The 18,979-nt window shown below is 37.9% G+C and overlaps 1 protein-coding gene across 1 annotated transcript in view; it reads right to left on the reverse strand.

Moving 5' to 3' along the window:
* The window catches only part of CTNNAL1 (catenin alpha like 1), a 50,827-nt gene that overhangs the window by 7,239 nt on the left and 24,609 nt on the right, over nt 1–18,979 (reverse strand). Inside the window, exons 7-12 of the mRNA XM_074361954.1 lie at nt 17,804–18,004; nt 15,603–15,689; nt 12,371–12,529; nt 10,230–10,322; nt 6,937–7,087; nt 1,474–1,511 (exon numbers count right to left, since the gene is read on the reverse strand). Coding sequence (XP_074218055.1) covers nt 1,474–1,511; nt 6,937–7,087; nt 10,230–10,322; nt 12,371–12,529; nt 15,603–15,689; nt 17,804–18,004 — 729 coding nt within the window. The remainder of the gene's footprint in view (nt 1–1,473; nt 1,512–6,936; nt 7,088–10,229; nt 10,323–12,370; nt 12,530–15,602; nt 15,690–17,803; nt 18,005–18,979) is intronic.

An 18,979-nucleotide genomic window follows, 5' to 3' on the forward strand; every position in this document is an offset into this window, starting at 1 on the left:
CTGATGCCTACTTACTTGTAGAAACCACTACCAAAAGCAATGTTTCTTTGAAAAATATATTCAGAAGTTCTCTGGAGATGGCAGCCCACGATGGGCATCCCTCTCACTCTGAGATCTGCTGGGAACTCCCTTGCTTGCTGCAGGACTTCCAGAGCAGCTGGACTATTAGAGATAAAGGGGCCAAGAGATGCAGGGAGCCTTTTTTTTTTTTAAGGAAACATTTATTTAATCCACACACACAAATACAACACACACATACACACATGCACTGAGTATATATTCACACACATGTGCACAAAGTATAAATTGATAAAACAAAACACACATGTGCCTCCTTAGCTTCTTTGTGGTCTATGTGTACTTTTTATTACCATGACTTATTACCGCTGACCAGCTAGTCTGTTACCAGTTTCACTGCAGAACAGCCTCAACTTTTCCCTTTTTTTCTATCCTATAGTTTATATTTGCTCATTTAACATAGCCCCTTTAAAATGTTCTAATGCTGTTTACTATAGAAGAAATGGAAGGAGATAAGGGACAGAAAATAAATACAGAGAATCTATAAAGTTTTACATACACACACACACACACACACACATACACACAGTCTTAGGTTTATTAGAAAATAAACAGAGATGGGGATAAAGAGTATAGCTCAGTGGTAGAGCGTATGCTTAGCATATATGAGGTCATAGGTTCAATCCCCAGTACCTCTATTAAAAAAAAAAAAAAGAAAATAAACAGAGATGATCAATATTCTCTTTGGCTCCTCCCTGTATAGTCACATCATCTGTATCTTCCTCCTTAGACTATAAAACAATTGATAAACTATTTAAGAAAGTTAATACCTTAGAGGCTTTTAGGTATTATTTTATTTAGAATCTTACACCCATCTTATTCTTTTAAATTTAGTTGTATATTCAGTATTTTTATTTTTACTTTCATAAATTATTATTACTAAAGTGTTTAATGAATACTGAAAGGGTACTGCCTGGAAAGGTATAATAATGCAACCAAGCTTGCCATCTAGTGGGCACTATTTATCAATGCAGTCAGATGCATCAGTTTCAGTTATAAAATGCTAAATATTTCAAGTCTCTAAATGGAAATAGCATGGCTTTTTCATCAAGGTAGAAAGCATTAAGAAAGTTCTTTGTTTGTGTAAAATGACTCCTTCATGACCTTGTTAATTAGACCCAAGAAATGAAGAACAAAAAGACCTCTGACTTCAGATTATGGCTTCTTCTTCATCATAAAATTTGTTACCTATTTCCTCAATTCCCCAAACCCAATACAAATAACCTAACTATGGACTACATCTAGACTGCTACTCTGAATAAAAACTCTGAACAGTCAACATTTAATATCCTAACTTTCTTTGTAATGTCAATTATTGGAAGTTAGGGAGAGTCAAAAAGAGTGTGATTTGAATTCCTAATAAAAACATTCTGAAGTGTAAAAACTTCTACTTACCATTGGCTTTGGGAGTGAAAGGTAGCCATACTTCTCTCCTACAAATAACATACATAACTTAAATGTTCTATTATTCAAGTTTAATTTTTAAACATTATTAAATAAACAGAAATGTTAGTATATTAGTTTTGATAATTTAGTCTATTAACTATATGTAATTGAGAAATAAAACTGTAAATTGGTTGGTAAACGTCAAGACTGTCAGCAGTTGTGTCTGTTAAGGCGTCTATGTTGGCCAGTCTCTACCTCCCCCAACATAACGGCACAAAGGCAAAATATCACGCTGACAATTACTTATATTTATAACCAGCTTCCTTGACAGCGAATTCCTTTGCAGCAGCCTGCCTCTAATGAAACAGATTCTCCTTTTATCACTACCAGTTCATCAGCTTGCTTCCTTTTCTGCAAGTACCAGGCTAAATCATTTACAGCTAACCTCATAACATAGTCTCCCAGTCAGGAAAGAGGAAAACTCTAATGTAAAGATAGGAAGACGGACTAAAGCAAGTAATAGTCTCTTGGCTGATAACTACCATATGGCAGAAAGCACAGTAACTATGGAAAGAAAAGGGATGTGTACTGCCCACTTCAGCCTTGCGCTTCCATACTTCTGGCTTCTGGATCATGTATAAAGTCAGGTTACAATGCAGGATAGATTTCTTTTTAAAACTAGTTTGTTATATCTGGGGTAAGAATTCAAGATAAGATTTGAACAGCAATTGCCTTTTGATTTCAAAGAAAGGAAGTATATTCAGCTACAATATATTAGGTGGAGCCACATGAAACTGCTGATATTCAACCACTTTGAATACAAAAACAGCAATTTCATATGGCTCCACATAATGAAAGTAAGCATAATATAAGAGCACTAAATCACATCCTTGTTACAGAACGACTATTACATGAGCAGGATGAACTTGTTCACAACATATTTAAAATTTCATCTAGGACTGTGTTGTTGAACACAGAATCCACTAGCCACATGTGACTACTTGGCAATTGAAACATGGCCAGTCTGAATTGAGATGTGTTATAAGTGTATATATTAGATTTTGAAGACTTAATATAAATAAACAAAATGTAAATGATCTCATTAGTAATTCTGAAATATTGATTATAAACTGAAATGACAGTATTTTGGATACTGGGTTAAATAAAAAATATTATCAAAGTGAATCTCATTTGCTTCTTTTAAAATTTTTCTTGTGCCTCCTAGAAAAGTTTTAAATTACACATGTGGCTTACATTATATTCCTGTTGGATGGTGCGGATCCAAAAGAGGAGCCATCACTAAGAGTCAACTAATGGTACCTGGGAAGAGTTTTATGATTCAGATCATTTCTTTGTTGTGTCAGGATTTAAGGTTTTTTGATCTCAGAATTGTGAGAGAACAATACAACTTAAAGAGGTCATCTCCATGCCTTGTCTCTTAGCGCTGATAGATAAAGTGTCTAATTAAGCTGGGAGATTAACAGAAGACAATCTTCAGGTCACTTAGAATCTCAAAATTCACCATCAGTCTTAATGCAAAGCATGAACCCTGTCCATAATATCGTTTTTTTTTAAGTGGTTTTAAGAAGCTACAGAGGAGGGCATAATCATTAATTAATTAGCTTAGATGAGCAGTCTTATATTATCTACTCTTGTGATCCTCTGTAGTGCCAATGACCCTGAAATTCACAATCTACTATCCAAGGGAATTGGAAAAAAAAAAAAAAAAAAGCCAAGAGTTTCAGCTCTTGTTTCTCCAGGATGCAACAGAGTTAGAGGAACCAGAAGGCAGGGAGAAATAGATGCAATGAAAAGAGAGCCTTTAGGGTACTTTATTTTGCTCTCTAACCTCATTCTTTGGTTAGACTCAGAATGGCTTTATAAATTTGAGGATAATTGCAAAATTGATCATTCTTCAGATAGTTTTCCTCCAAATGCTGTGCAGGTAGGGTTGTCTCACTTTCCCCTGGTTCTAATATAAACCAAGTAAGTTGATAATAATACCATAAAAAAAAACCCACCAAAACAAATAAGTGAATAAAAATACCAAAAATGATGAATCTGAATCATTTTATAATTAATTATCTAGTGACTTTTTTTCCATACATGTCTCACTATTGCCATTGATTCTAAGCAGAGCAAGAATATAGATTCAGGGTGGGAAGGGATAAATTTGGGAATTTGAGATTTGCAAATATTAGCCACTACATATAAAAATAGATCTGAAAAACCCAATTTCTTCTGTATAGCACAGGGAATTATATTCAATATCTTGTAATAATTATATTCAATATCTTTAATGAAAAAGAATATGAAAATGAATATATGTATGTATATGCATGACAGGGACATTGTGCTGTACACCAGAAATTGATACATTGTAACTGACTATACTTCAATTGAAAAAAAAATTGACTCAGTTATGTTTAGCATTTATATCAAAGTAAAGAGGTAGCATAATTATTTCTATCTCTGATGGAAATATATTATAAACATTAGAAGTAATTAGATAAATGGGAAAATATATTTGGTACAAATATTTGAAGTATAGAATTTTTCTCAAAGCACTGTCTTCATGGGGGTGTCATAAGTTTAATACTCCCTAAATCCTTTGTTTAATATTGTCTAAATCAGCACAATATTTATTGCCATCTTTATTTCTAAGTTTACAGCTCCAGATAAACTAAGCTCAGAATTAAGTTCAAAAGGCCCTCTTATCTTATGAGGATACCAAAATGATTCCTTATGACAACCCAGTTGAGAAGGGCTGCTGTCCATTTTCAATATCCAGAGCTTTCCTGCATATCTACAAAATAAAACTAATCCCCTAAGGACATGAGACCCTCATTATTTCACTGAAGTTGTGCTATATTATTCCTTATTAGAAGTCCTTATAATTAGCTTTTTTGATTCGGAAAGGGGCTGTATATGGCATGATCAATCAGAAGAAAATTAATGTCCCCAGACCCACTTAAAAGGAATGCCTCAAACACTAAAGGATAGGCAGATTATTAGCTAACCTCAAGAGTGGGACTGGGGTATTTTCGAATTTGGATTAGACCAAACCCAGTTGTTATCCTCAAATTCTCTCTTACATTTCTACTATCATGGTCCCATCATCTCATGTCTGAATGGATCACTCCCTTGCTCCAGACTCATACATCTCCCAAGTAAGCTCATGTTTACCCACAATCACGTTCCTCTTCCCGTATGCCCCATTTTAGTGAACAGCACTTCATGCATCCAATCTGCCAAGTGGTAACACAGGTGCAGAGCTATGGATCTGAACCACCTGGTACAGCCCTGTGAACTGAAGCCTCGTCATGTTACCTTCAAGACGGTTCAAACAGAAACAAAGGAAATCCAGCTTCCTTAAAGAAGGGATAGAATCTGCAAGCTGTGAGAGAAGGCTTCTTTTTGACATTTATTTCTTGAAAATAATCTAATTCTAAATGTTGACACATACTCATCACTAAGGGAATGTGGAGTCTTTTTCATCTGATCTCTTGTAATATGAAGACCATGGCCTCCCTGGAGGTTTGGGTAAGAAGGCAGAATTGGATGAAGGCAGAGAGGCAAGAAGACAAGTACTGATTTTTGAGTTCTTGAAACAATCCCAGGAGGCCCTATTGTGTAATTTGAGTGTCTCTGGGTGAGGGGACAATGGCCTAGCTCTCAGACTGACTTCAAATGTGGGAATATTAGAGGCTCTTTTTCATTGCTTAGCATGTTGTTTGCTACTTAATTGGTTGGCAAAATAATACCTGGGAACATACCTGATAATTCTCCTAGTCACAAGAGTCAAGATATGCAGAGCAGAACTAAGGTGGCTAAAACACAGCAAAGGCTTTCCAGTAATAGTTTACGTGCGTTATAACAATAGCAAAGATAAATCAGACTCTGAAGAATACACCCTGTCCTTTGTATGAGAAGCAGTGGGCCAGTGCAAGGTAACAGGCAGGCTTGTCATAACGACCACACAGAACAAGAAGAGCAATGCTGTGACACTGGACTCAGTCCAGTCAAAATGGCTAATTCGGAGTTGGGATTCTTTATGGAAAAAGCAATTCTTAAGAGCTTCATGGTAACAATCAGGGAAAAAAAAAAAGGCAGTGTAAGAAATCAAGCAAATCTATCTGAATTATCCCCACATAAGGATGACTTCTGTACAGTGAGATACTACCAGTTAAACGATGGGTGTCACTAATCAAAGGCAGAAGTTTCCCACCTAAAGAGGAATTTTGTTCAGTACTCAGAAAGTTAAGATAACCTAATTTGGGCAGGAAAGATAGCCACACCTAAAGAAGATATCATTTACATAATATCCAGCTTGGAAGTAAAGGAAACCACAGGGTCTATGTAGCCCAAAAATGAGTATAGGATTTTCCTGTTTCAGCTTTGGTCTATCCACATGGGATGCGAGCCTAGCGCTGAGAAAGACTGGGGGGCTATTCTCTTCAGTTCCTAAACAAGTCTCATGGCTAAGTGATCACTTTCCTTTAAATGTGGATCAATTATACCACTTTACCTTTTAATGTATGAAACTCACCTCACATAAAAATCCATTTATCAAAGCCTGAACACGATACGCCATGCAGACTAGCTGTCATACAACTCTTTAAACACAGAAGCATGGTAAGCATTTATTACACTTAACAAATTATAGAATATCTACAAAGTCCACCACTCCCTGATTTTTAAGCAAATCAGCCATCATCCTACATGAGTATTTTTTAAAATATGAAATGTTTAAATAAGTAAAAATAAACATATAATTTGATGTTATTGTGACTTTAAATGACATTTTAATTTAAAAAAAAACAAGCATGCTTGACACTAACAGAAACTGTTAGAAAGGAAAAAATATGTAAAAACAAGAACATACATAACAGGACACACAGTACAATGGAAAATAAACAAAACTCCCAGTTGATACTAAAATGAAGAGTAAAAATTATGACCTCTATACATTGTATGGTTCTATTTTACATGTTGTAGAAATACCAATGAACTTACCCACCAAAGGAAATATTCCAAGATTATGTAGTCATCAAGGAAAGAGATTCCATCCAAGTGGAAGGAAAGCAATTTGAAAATCAAATAACTACATTCATTTCATTATGAAGTTAGTAGAATTAAATCAGAATTAGTAGAATTAAATCAGAAGCACTGTATTACAGAAGAGGTTTTACATTAAAACTAAAAAACAATTTAGAAGAAATATAAAATGACTTAATTTCAATAAGAAAGTTAGAATGTTAATATTAATTGAAAGAAATCTGCAAGACTGTTCTACAATAAATTTTACTGCTTAGATACTAAAATGAAGGACAAATAATATTTTCATAACTTTTATAAAAATAACCCAGTTGGGTTATAACAAGTTATTCATTTTACATCTGATAGTTACATTAAAACACTAATAGTTACATTAAAATACTGATATATTTCAATATGTGGGCAGCTTCTCACCTCGTCTTCCTTCAAACACATCATTGATTTCTCTCAGCAGTGTTGACATGTCACTAATTTGGGATTCCCAGGCTTCACAAAATACATCTAGATTTTCTTTAGCAATTTTACTCGATGGATGCAACGTCAAAGTTTCAGCAGCAGATATTATCTAAAGAAACACAATAATCTCTGATTTGGTGGCAAATCACTCTTTGAAGAATGTCTTCAACCATGGTTAAGATGTAGCAAATTGATTTGAAATAGTTTCGGTTAATATCCAGGTTAATATGTTGGCTCCTCACTGAATCGTCAGAAAATAAATTTATAAAGTAGGGGAAAAAAAAAAAAAAACCACAATATACACTGGTGTGCGTTTCAAAATCTTAGCTCTCAGAATCACATTAGAAACCAAATTTCAGTCTGTATTGTTCAAATCAACTCAGTACACAACTAGGAAGCAATTTCCACATGTAAGCTCCATGTTGGGCACTGCAGACATACCCAGGAGAACAAACTATCTCTTACCATCTTAGTAAACAGAACTCACTATTTCTTATAATCTTATCTATAGATAAATTGTAGGCATTATTATTCAGAAGCCTTTATTCAGGGAGCAATTATCTTTTTTTAACATTTTTTTATTGAGTTATAGTCATTTTACAATGTTGTGTCAAAGGAAGCAATTATCTTTATTCAAGGAAAGCTCTGTTTCAACAAAGCTATACCCATGGCATAATTCAAAGAGCTATACTCAGACTACACAGTGCGCACTGTACACTGCAGCAGTGGTGGTGGTGATGGTGGGAGGTAGGCAGTAGGGTATTGGTAGTGGTAGTAATTGTGGCAGCAGTGGTGGGGCAGCAGGAGTAGTGGTGGTGGTAGTAGCACTGGTGGCAATGGTGATAATGGTAGTAGTAGTAACACACACACACACCTACGAGTACATGGTACATATATTCTTGAGGTACTGTGTTAGGTGCTTGATACAGTAGTATTAATTCTCAAAAACACACAAACAAAATACTACCCTTCCCAAATAAGCATTATTCCCATTTTACAGCCAGAGAAACTGAGGCCCAAAGATACCAAGTAACTAATACACGGCTATTCATTCATCTGCCATGTGCCGGACACTGTACCCATGTTCTAGGTTCAGGGAAACAGCTGCAAATGAAACAGATAAATGTACCTCTCTTCATGGGGCTCACATTAACATGTGGGGGGACAGACAATTAAAAATCTATTAAGTAAATTATCAGATATCTTAGAAGATGACAAGCGATATGTATAAAAACAAAGGGTAAGGTGGATGGAGGGTGTTAGGTGGTCACTAACTTAAGGTGAAGTGTAAGCAAAGAACTGAAGAAAGTGAGGGAGCCACGGGGGAAGCTAGGGAAACTGCTGAGGTGGGAGCATTTCTGGTATGTTCTAACAACAGCCAGTAGGCCAGAGTGAGTGGACCGACATGGAAAAAAGGAAGGTCACCAGTGGCCATGTGATAGGGAAACATTCACAGTAAGGACAGACTTTGATCAAGATAGGGAGACACTGGAGAGCTTTCAGAAACTGATACGGGCAGAGTCAGCTCCTTCGAGAGAGTTAGACCTGTGTGCTCAGGGCGGGCAGTCCCACAGGCACAGGCGTGACAAGCAGGTGGCAGCTTTATGAGTAGAACACGGTTCACCATCTTCAGGGAAGGAAAGCACATGGCTTGCCAGGGGACTAGGGCTGCATTTCAGCAATGCTGCCCTCTCAACCAGGAGCCACTGTACAGTGTGCCAACTGTTCAACTGTGCACTGGATATGATCTAACATTTTAAAGGAAATATAAAGGCAACATTGCTAAAGCAGAAATATCCAGAAATAATATAAATTATATTAGAGGCATGTTCTACTTCCTTAAATTATCCCTTTGTGAGACAGATGGCCAAGACTAGGAATAAAAGCTGAGGCTACGGGAACACAAAAGGCTTCTCAAGTTATAGAAATTGACAACAGGCTTTGTCACCACCCTGGGGAAGAGAATATGGCTTTGCCTAATATCCCTGCTGCAATGAGAACAGTAAGTAGAGAGTTAAAGCCAAATAGCAAGTAGGGCCTGAGGATAACAAGAGCGGATTGCATACGGCAGGAGAGTTAAATCCTTTAGTTCTACTAAAACACGCTTATAGCTAAGGCAAGTAGGATGACTCTCAAATGGACAAGTAAGTATTGAGGCCTTGGTTTCTCCTAATAAACAGAGATCCTCTGGTTATAATAAAATGTTCAGCAGATGGTCACTGCTGAGGGTCACTCGTATATATAGTTCCTGCTTCCATGATAAACCTCTGACACTGTTCTCTACAGGGAAGCATATAATCTTCCCTCCAGCATCCAACATGGGTCTGCTGGAAGGCACACGTGTCCTTCGTCTCTAAGTTACTTTCACTGTTCTCAACGATAAATCCCGGGGCTCAACATCTATCATCCAATAATGCAATTAGGAGTAAGCCCGTGACAAATGAAACAAGAACACCTGATAAACTATATTCTAGTGCTTAGCCCAAAAAAGAAAGGAAGTTCTGTCCCTCATTTTTTCCCTTAGAGTACGGGATATCAGCCTTTAAAATGCTTTTGAAAATTATCAAAACAAAGTAATATTATAGAAAATTCCAGAAAAAAACCTCACAATTCTCCCAAGCAAGCAGAACTTTCATTTCTGCACATTCCTAGTCATTTTCTCACATATACACATTTTATATAGTGGCAATTATAGCATATAAACAAGTCTGTATCCTGCTTTTTCACCTAACATTTTAAAGAAATGTTTTTTGATGTTGCTAATTCTAGTTACCATAATTACTATTTTAATGTTGTAATATATTATTTGCCTAACTTAAGATAGTTATTTTGCTTCCAATTGAATCTTATTATAAATAATGTTGTAACAACTGTTTTTATTTTTGTTTTTTTTTAATCTCCTTATGTCCTTAGGAATTACTGGGTCAAAACATACTAATATTTTTATGGCCTGTTACATTATGATAGCTCAGTTTTCAAACGTGTTACTATCACCTGCATTGTAAACAGCATCATTTAAATAGGTATAAACTAGGGCATCAATTAAATGGACCAACCTCCAGTTTGGCAAATGACCAGATAATCCAACAGAATGTTCTGGTACACTACCAACAAAAATTCCATTACTTTCATTTCTTCCAGTAGATTTGGGCTGTAGCTATGTAGAATCATTTATGTCTTCGTTCGGCACAACTTGCTATGACACTCAGATAAAACACAGTATAGAAAGAACAATCTGCTGTTGATCGTACCTGTTGGCCAGTCACCTGAAATGTCTCCTCTGCATGTATACAGGTTATTTCAAGAGGTTCTGTCCCAGATACATGTCTCAACAATCGACAGGTCTACGAGAAAGCATTTGTACAGTTCAACTTTCACATTCTAATTCTTCACAACAAATAGTATCAGTTTATAAATAGTAAAGAAAATAAAACTTATTAAAACCTATAAAAATAAATCTGTACTTTAATGAGAAAATTTAATACTATGTTGGTTACCGACAGAGTCTAGGAACAAGGCAGGAATAAGGGTTTAGCATATACCCTAGTGTTTGTACTTCCTATCTGATCATGGCAAGGTGGTCAAAGAATATCAGAATCAGCAGGAATCTTTGAAAGGATATATGGTCACATATTTCATGTATGAAGAAACATGGCCTGGAGAAGGACTTACCCAAGGACTTACCCAAGGTCTCTCAGCTAAATTATGTCAGTCACCACAAGCTACACATTCTTTCTGCCAACAAATAACACTTATCTTCACAGTCAATTAATACACCTTTCACTGCAGGTAACACTGGATTAGGCAAGACTGAAGTAATGAGTAAAGAGCCTGTATCAGTGAAAATTACTGAAAATCTTGAGGCTTAAAATAGAGAATTAGAAACAAAATCTTTTTATCTCTTAAAAAGATTTGCTTCAGGATTTCTATAATCAGCAACTCTGCCTACAGTCATAATATTTGGCTTATAAACAAAACAGCATCAAACCTATTTTTAAAATATCTGCCTACGGTCATTTTAAGAATGCTCCCTAGCAGTTTTCAGATGTAAACAAGTAAAGAAGAGGAAACTAGTCTAGTTCGTCTAAAGTTTCGTCCTAACCACTAGTCTCCTTCGGGGAGCAGGGTACGTTAGATAATGAGAACAGCTAGGCGGTTCATATCTGCGTTTATATACAAGCTGATGAGGACATGCCTCACATACGCAAGGGGAATATATACACATATATATGCCTTATACATACATGGGTTAAGCATACATTTTTCACCAACAAATGTCTGACATTCTCAACAGACAGAAGGCTTAGAATATCAATCAGTAACTGGAATTACAACAAAAGTGCCAGGTCAAGCGTCTGTAACACATCACAGAGGTATAGGCAGAACAGGAGAGGTTCAGAGAAGGAAGACTGTGATGAACGTTTTCTCTTTGTCCCTCTATATCCACTCTTCTTCCTTCTCAAACCTGCCTTCGCCCTGGGAGACTGACACATGTGGTCTACAGCTGTGCTCGGCCAATGGGAGGCCCCGGCCACAGACCAGCAGGGATGAGGCGAGGAAGGGCCTTCATTCTCATGCTCCTTCCCTGCAGGGTCGCCTTGGACCGTCTGGGTCTCTCGTCCTAAAATCACGGGTCTCTCGAGGTAGCTCTCTGAAAGACTTCTACGCCCTTCCAGTTTCCAGAAACCACTCACTCCCCCTGTTAACTTCGGTGGAGGGGTCATACCAGCTCTGCTCTCACTAATTCCCCAATTCCTGCACTTTCATGGTTTCCCCCACGCCCTGTCCGTGCAACTGCAAATCGTTCCTTTATTAAATCCATTTTAAATTAACCTAATTTGAGGGTGCCATCTCTTTCCTGCAGAGACCCACATGATTCAAATTAAACAAGGTCATACGATATACTTCCATTGCTCTACTTCAAGATCTAATCTCTCTAAGTTTAAGAAGTGCATTTTATGAGCAGAAATCAGTGATGGCCAATACTACCCAATTTCTGATCACTGAGTGGTTGCACTGCTGGGCTGTGCTCTACTCCAAAAACTGTCCCTCAAAGTTATACCAGTTCTCCTAATATTACATGTGCTGCTACTTTTTGACTTATTTTAACAAAACTGTTTAAATGAGTCCATAGTAATGCAGAAAACAGTGTAATAAAAGTGGATCTAATCATCCATCAAAAAAAAAAGGTCTTTTGTGGGCTCTAGCATTTTTTTTTTTGTTGTTTTGTTTTAGGCTAGATTGTTGTAAGAACAGAAGAGGTAACATTATATCTTTAAAATTCCAAAGAAGAGAGAGAAAATGCAAAAATTATATTTTGTGTTAATAGTCCCTGATGATAGTACAGCTTTCATTAAACTACAATTTCTCTAACAAGCAACCTATTACTCACCTCAACAAGCCGCTCTTTCTGTTCAGAGAGTTTGCAGGCATATTCAGCCAAACCTTCTAAATTTCCTTCTACTCCAGTAAGTTTTAATGCTTTTAGAATCACATGATCCGCATGGCATTTTAACAGATCTGCTGCCAGCTGGGCTGCTGTACTATGAAGCTGCAGATGTGGGGGATGAAGGGTAATGAAAGAAAGACAACAAACAATAAGGTTTTGTGATCAAAAACTTCATGAGCACTTTAAAAACCAGAGTAGCAACCTCAGCAGTCCCATTCGATCAGCTGAGGGGGAAGAGTGAAGTTTCCTGTGGTAATAGTGGAATTACATAGCCCTGGGGAGCTTGCAAACTCTCCCAAGGCCAGGTGGGATCCTGACATCTATGCGTCCCCTGGTGTTGGCAATAACGCTGTTTGCAGAAGATGAGCTGGTCATCCTGGCAGAGTAGCCTGGTCCTTTTTTCATCCTATTATCAACCAGTTCTTTCCCACACAGCTTCTCTCTTACCTAAAAAAAATGCTTCCACTACTCTTAAAGTTAGTAAGGAATAAAATAGTATGAAGAGAATGGTATTCAAAGTGCTAAGAGGAAAATCAAATGGCAGTTCGTCTTCAACAAGTTTTTTAACAGACATTGAAAAAGTATCACTGTGAAATGCAGTCAAATATGTATTCAACAAATTTTATCAAATACCTACGTTATGGCAGGTACTGGACCAAAGGCCAGACATACATGACAAGTTGGACACAGCACCTTCCCTCCAGGGACTCACCAGTTTCCTATATTATTTCTCACCAATTATCTCTACTGCTATCCAGCACTTAAGTCTCTAATGCTTGGGTCTCAGGAGAAATGATGGATAAAAGGGTAATGAAAACCTCAAGGTTTTATTTAACTTTAGGTGGAATGGATTTTAAGCATGGCTCACTCTCACTGGGTATCTTTGGGTACTATTAACTCTAAAATCTTTCCTTCTCCATACCCTGCCTTTTTGTTTTCTAATGTTATGCCAGGTTATTTTGGAGTTCACCAGAAAGAGATCGTTCTTGCTGTCTTAAGGAAAATATGATTTTGATTAAGCCTATTTGAATGAAGTGATTCTTTTTTTCCTGGAAGTAATCCAATGTCAATTCAAATTACAAGACTTTGTACAAAATTAACAATAGGGTAGTCCGAATTCATGAAATCAAGTGAGAATAATTACGGTCAGAAACAAAGACATTAAAATGCACTTTTCCTTTGGAAATTAAATGCACGTAGGAATTCAAAAGATTTTGTTTAATTATCAGGGCCCTAGAAAACACCTAACGCCAGCCCTTTATTTTACAGACTATGAAACAGGTCCCTAGAGACTAAGTGACTTGTCCAAGGTCACGTAAATCTTACAAGCGGTTCTGGAGACAACTTACTAACAACTCCAGGGGAAGACGGGTGAATAAACACCAAGTTCCTGCTCTAGGCGAGCTACTGAACACAGCTGTATAGATACTATCTCCCGTAGTCCTTACAAAGAGTCTTCTAGGTTGATGTTGTTACACCCATTTCAGAGGTAAGGAAAATAGAATTATGGAAAGCCACACCAAAAGATTTTATGCTCTACTGATAGTCAGTCTTAACAATAGTTTAATTAAAATTGAAGAGGCTGAAAAAAATGGGTAGGCTTTTTATAAACCATAGAAAACCATATCCTTCTATGTTTAAGGATGTTAAAATGACAGTTTCAACAGAGATCAATGAAACATCACCATGTGTATGATTTACAAGAGAAATGCCCCTAAACCAATTTCATTCTCTCAAGCCCTTTGACTCTCTTAAAAAATATAAGAGAAGGAAGAAATCAGAGATAAGGTGGAAGAAAGGTTTTTGTGAGGAGGATCTGTCTGGAGCACTGACGGTGCTCACTGTGGAGTCCCACCTCCAGCACACCCCAAAGTAGAGGGAGCAATATGGCACAGGGGTTGCAGCAAGGAGCTGGCGCAGGGAGGCACCAGGAGAGGCTCTGAAGAACACACTCAGGTATTCATGAAAGAGAGAGTCAGCTTTAAACATCTTCTGAGCCCAGCGCATCTTACGAGGGCACCAGTCGCTAAGAACTTTCTCCTTCCCCACTGCCCTCTCTCCCTGTGCCACAACCTGGCAAAGACCTGAAACAGAAGCTAGACAACAGGGGATGAAGGGCCTGAAAAAGGGACAAGAGGTCACACCTTCCCCCAAAACCCTAGGTGGGGCGAGAGGAGTGGGGAAGAGGGGAGAAGTCCTACAATTGAATGAATCAAAATACTGATTAATATATTGGACTGAACACCTCATTTTTGAACTGAGATTGTGTTTTATGATCTAAAGCAGGAATTGGCCAACTTTTTCTGTAGAGGGCCAAAGAGTAAATATTTTAGGCTTCTCAGGCCACACAGTTGCAACTACCCAACTCAGATGGGCAGGGCTGTGTCCCCAAAAGCTTGACCTACAAAAACAGACAGCCTGGTTGTAGTTTGCAAACCCCTGACTTAAAGTGACTTTCAGTTACCAGAGAGTGACCAAAGAGGTCACTGGATGATAAAGTTTTCATCTAAAAAACAGGAAAATTGTCTCAACCAAAGGAATATTTTAAAAAACCAGCTTTGTTAAGATACACTGTATATACAACAAAGTGTACCAAGGGTACAGTTTGATGAATTTTGACAAGCATTTCTACCCAAGTCACTACCAACATAATCAATATTTACTATTTACCCCCAAAAGTTCTCTCATGCCCCTTTACAGTAAACATCCCCCAACAGGCAGTCACTGATCTGGTTTCCATCACAATAAATTGGTTTGGCCTTTTTAAGAATTCCTTGTAAACAGAATCACCCACATACACACACACTTCTGTGTCTGACTTCTTTCACTTAAGTGTAACGTTTGAACAATTCATCCATGTTATTACCTGTACCCACAGTGTTCCTTTCTATTGCTGAATAGTATTTGGTACAGTTATAAACCAAAATCCATTTATTCCCCTGGTGATAGAAATTTAGACTGTTTCCAGCTTGGGTCTATTATAAATATTTGTGTACATGCTTTGAGAATGATGCCACTAATAAAACAGTGACTTCAAAATAACTAGGTCAAAGGAAAACTTTTAAAACCATTTTCTGGGCACAGGAACATAGTCATTCTAATGCATTTTATACATACCATACAACATGACAATTTGCAAAGAATTAAAAGAGGCTAGATTTCAAACTATACTTACTTCTTTCTTAAGTTCGTTGAGGCTGTGACTGATTTTCAATATAGTGAGTTCTAGTTCTTCAGAGACACTTTTTGTTTTCTTGTTTTGCTGAAAAGTTTTAAAAGCATATATGAAAGAGTTACCTCATCTTTTTCATCTGGTAATTCCAATTTTACTCGAACTATAAGTAATACTAAGTTTTCAATATCACTGTATGAACTACAGGAAAAGTGGATTTTAAAAATTCACTTGTTTATCGTTAGAGTGGAAAAGAGAATTTTAATTATTTAGTTATATTTTTCTACTCTAAACTTTAACAAGGGAATTTTTAAAATCTAATTTTCTTTAATAAATTTATATCTAAAACTAATCTGTTTTATCATCTGCCTAGAATGTTTATCTCTTTACTCTTAACTTTGTTAAAAATTAAAACCCTACTCATCTTCAAGTCCTCATATAAATGTCTTTCTCAGAAAGGCCTTAGATCACACAATGTAACTGAGACCCTCTTCTTACCCACTCTGATCTTTTCTCTAAGTAACCACCCTAGTTTGCAACTACATATGTACTTTCTGATTTTCCTTGTGTGAAGTGTGTCTTCCCCACGAGGCCTTGGTAAGCTCTGTGAAGGCTGGGATAACATTTACTCTGCTCACCACTGAATGCACAGTACGTGGCACAGCAATTGGAAAGTAGCAGGTATTCTGTTTTTGAATAAATCAAAGTCCAATGTCAGTCTCTTCATGAAGCTTCTTGATTCCTCTGGCTAAACACGAATTTACCCGCCTTCAAGTCCTCTCAACATATGATCTGAACCTTTTTTTAGGACAACTTACAGATTTTTTTTATATCTGTCTCACACCTTTTTTTCTACATTGCAAAATTCTCGCAGGCAAAGATTTTATCTTATTCATCTTTAGATTTCCAGTGCCTGGCATAGAAAAGGCACTTAGTAACAACAACTGAAGAAAGTGAATGAACTTTTGACATCTGACATGCAGAATCAGAGATCTAAGTGCTTGTGAAATATGTGTAAGGTGCTAATAGCAAATTAAGTCTTAACAGAACTAGATTCCCAACACAGACAGCATCTCCTCACAGAAACTCTTTATACTGCATGTTGGGCTTAAAATTTAACTCTGAAGCGATCTACACTTCAGATTAGATCCCACATAGATAATTCAGACTACACACAAAATACTGCTTTGATCCCTGACACCACTTTGCTCTAGGTCACGATTCCCTGTTAATATGAGTATTTGCAATGTTGTGATGCCAAAAAAAATATGAACGAAACCTATACTATTCTTCATTCATAAATCAATGTCTTCACAAGGGAGCAGACTGCTGGGCCCTCTCAGGCACATTCACCCTTCCCCACCCTTACTGCCCAAGCTTTCACCCGTCATTTCCAGATTTGTTCCAACCATGCTGTATGTTGTAAACCATGTTAAATACTTTTTTGACATACAATAGATCTAAGAAATAAACAAATGGTGTCTGAGACGTGTCTCAAACCTCTACCTTTCAAATCTGTAACCCACCCTCTCTAGAAGAAAGAGCGCACACTTCCTACACTGTCTGTCCCACTTCTGTCCATCTTTGCCACTCTTGCCCAAATAACCTCCCACGTCTGAAGCGCACCAGCAGCCTGTTTAAGGCTCTTTAAGTGGCTGCCCACCAATCTGAGACAGGAATCTGCAAGGGTGAAAAATCTTTTACCTGTCAGCTGGATCTACCCTTGGTTTCATTGTATCTAGACCTCAAAAAGTTTTCTAAATTGTTGTGTCTATAAATCAGCGGTCCTCAGAGTTAAGAACTGTGCACATCTGAATGGCTCCAACAGTAAGATACAGGTCCCAAGAACCTCTAGGTAGGGGTCTGCTTTTCTGCTCTTCACTCTGAAGAAGCATTTTGGGGAGGAATTTTACAGAAGTGAGTTTGGTGCAAGAGTGGGGACAACAGGGTGAACTAGTGACGGGGATGGTGGCACAGAATCCAGACCAGTCAGGATGAGGACCGCCAGGCCTAGAATGTCTAGCACTGTGAGTGCTGGATAGGAAGCGTACTCTGGCCAAGTAGGAAGCAGAAAAGGGATGAGACATCCTGGTCCCACTCTGGACCACATTCATACTCTCGGTGATGATGGTGCCTCCCACAACTCGCAGAGCTCAGGGAAAAGCTATTACTTAGGATTTACTTTGATGAAAGAAAGTTCTTACAGCTTGAAGCCACACAGAAATTAACTGCTGCAGTTCCATCCTCGCCTGAGTTGACAGCTCCAAGATGCGTTCCCTGTGCTCGTGGCTGGTGTAGGCACAATCAGTGAAGTCCTCTGTGCGCTCCAGTAGGGCTTCCAGTGTTGCAGAGAGAGTCTCTTTTGACTGCAAATAAAGATTCTCCCGAAGAGTTTCAATATTCATCTGAAAACAAAAAGGATATACATCCACATGAGTCAACATTCCCACCTACAGATGGGCTGTGGTTTCTCCCAGGGCCCAGCAAGGCGCTAGCAATTTCCTTCCCTGTCTGAAAGCTCAGCAGAAATACAGCCTCCAGTGATGACTTGATTGTCCACTAGTCCAGAAGGACACATTGCTCAAGAGCCACCAACAGCCACACAGAGCTTCTTTCCTATAGTTGTTAATAAAAAATTCCTATACGATTAGTGAATACTACGACAGAAAGAGCATTCGCCTTATCACGTAGCAACCCGTAGGAAAAAAGAACCAGCCTCCAGGTAAAGGATTTGTATCTGAGAAAATGCCAAGGCAAAGTCCTGGCAGATGTTACAGCCAAATATGAACACGTGTTGAGCCTAGGGGGAAGGGTGCGGAGGGTGTAGGTGGGGGAAGGGTGCGGGGGGGTGTAGGGTACAGAAGGGACTGGGAAAGGCAACCATTTTTCCTTTATTAATTCAACAAAACTTTTCCACTCACCTAACTCATCTCCCCAACATTTCGTATTATGTCTCCAACAGTACCTTCATGACCAAAACATTCTCTACCAGGGGGCCTGTATATTCTTTCTAAAATGTACACCTTTGGATATTTCCCCCTCCTACTAACTGGCTCCTCACCACCTATAAAATCAAGCCCAAATTTGTACCGCAAAGCAAAAAAATCTTCCAGGGTCTTATCTTTACATTTTGTTCTAACAGTCTGTCTCACCTCTCTGAGTTCCCCAACCTCCTTTCAGTTCAGCCATCCTGGGCTTAGAGTTCCCTGAATGTGTGGTGAACACATATTCACTTGCACAATCTTTTCTCTGTCAGCTTTCTAAGATATGCTATCACTTCAACCTTATCTAATCTCTAGACCTTAAAATGTGTTACAGAAACAACTTGGGCCAAGAGGCAGTAAGTGATGACGATCGTGGTCATGATCGTGGGCACAACT

Source organism: Camelus bactrianus, chromosome 4 (genome assembly GCF_048773025.1).
Source record: "Camelus bactrianus isolate YW-2024 breed Bactrian camel chromosome 4, ASM4877302v1, whole genome shotgun sequence".
NCBI lineage: Eukaryota > Metazoa > Chordata > Mammalia > Artiodactyla > Camelidae > Camelus > Camelus bactrianus.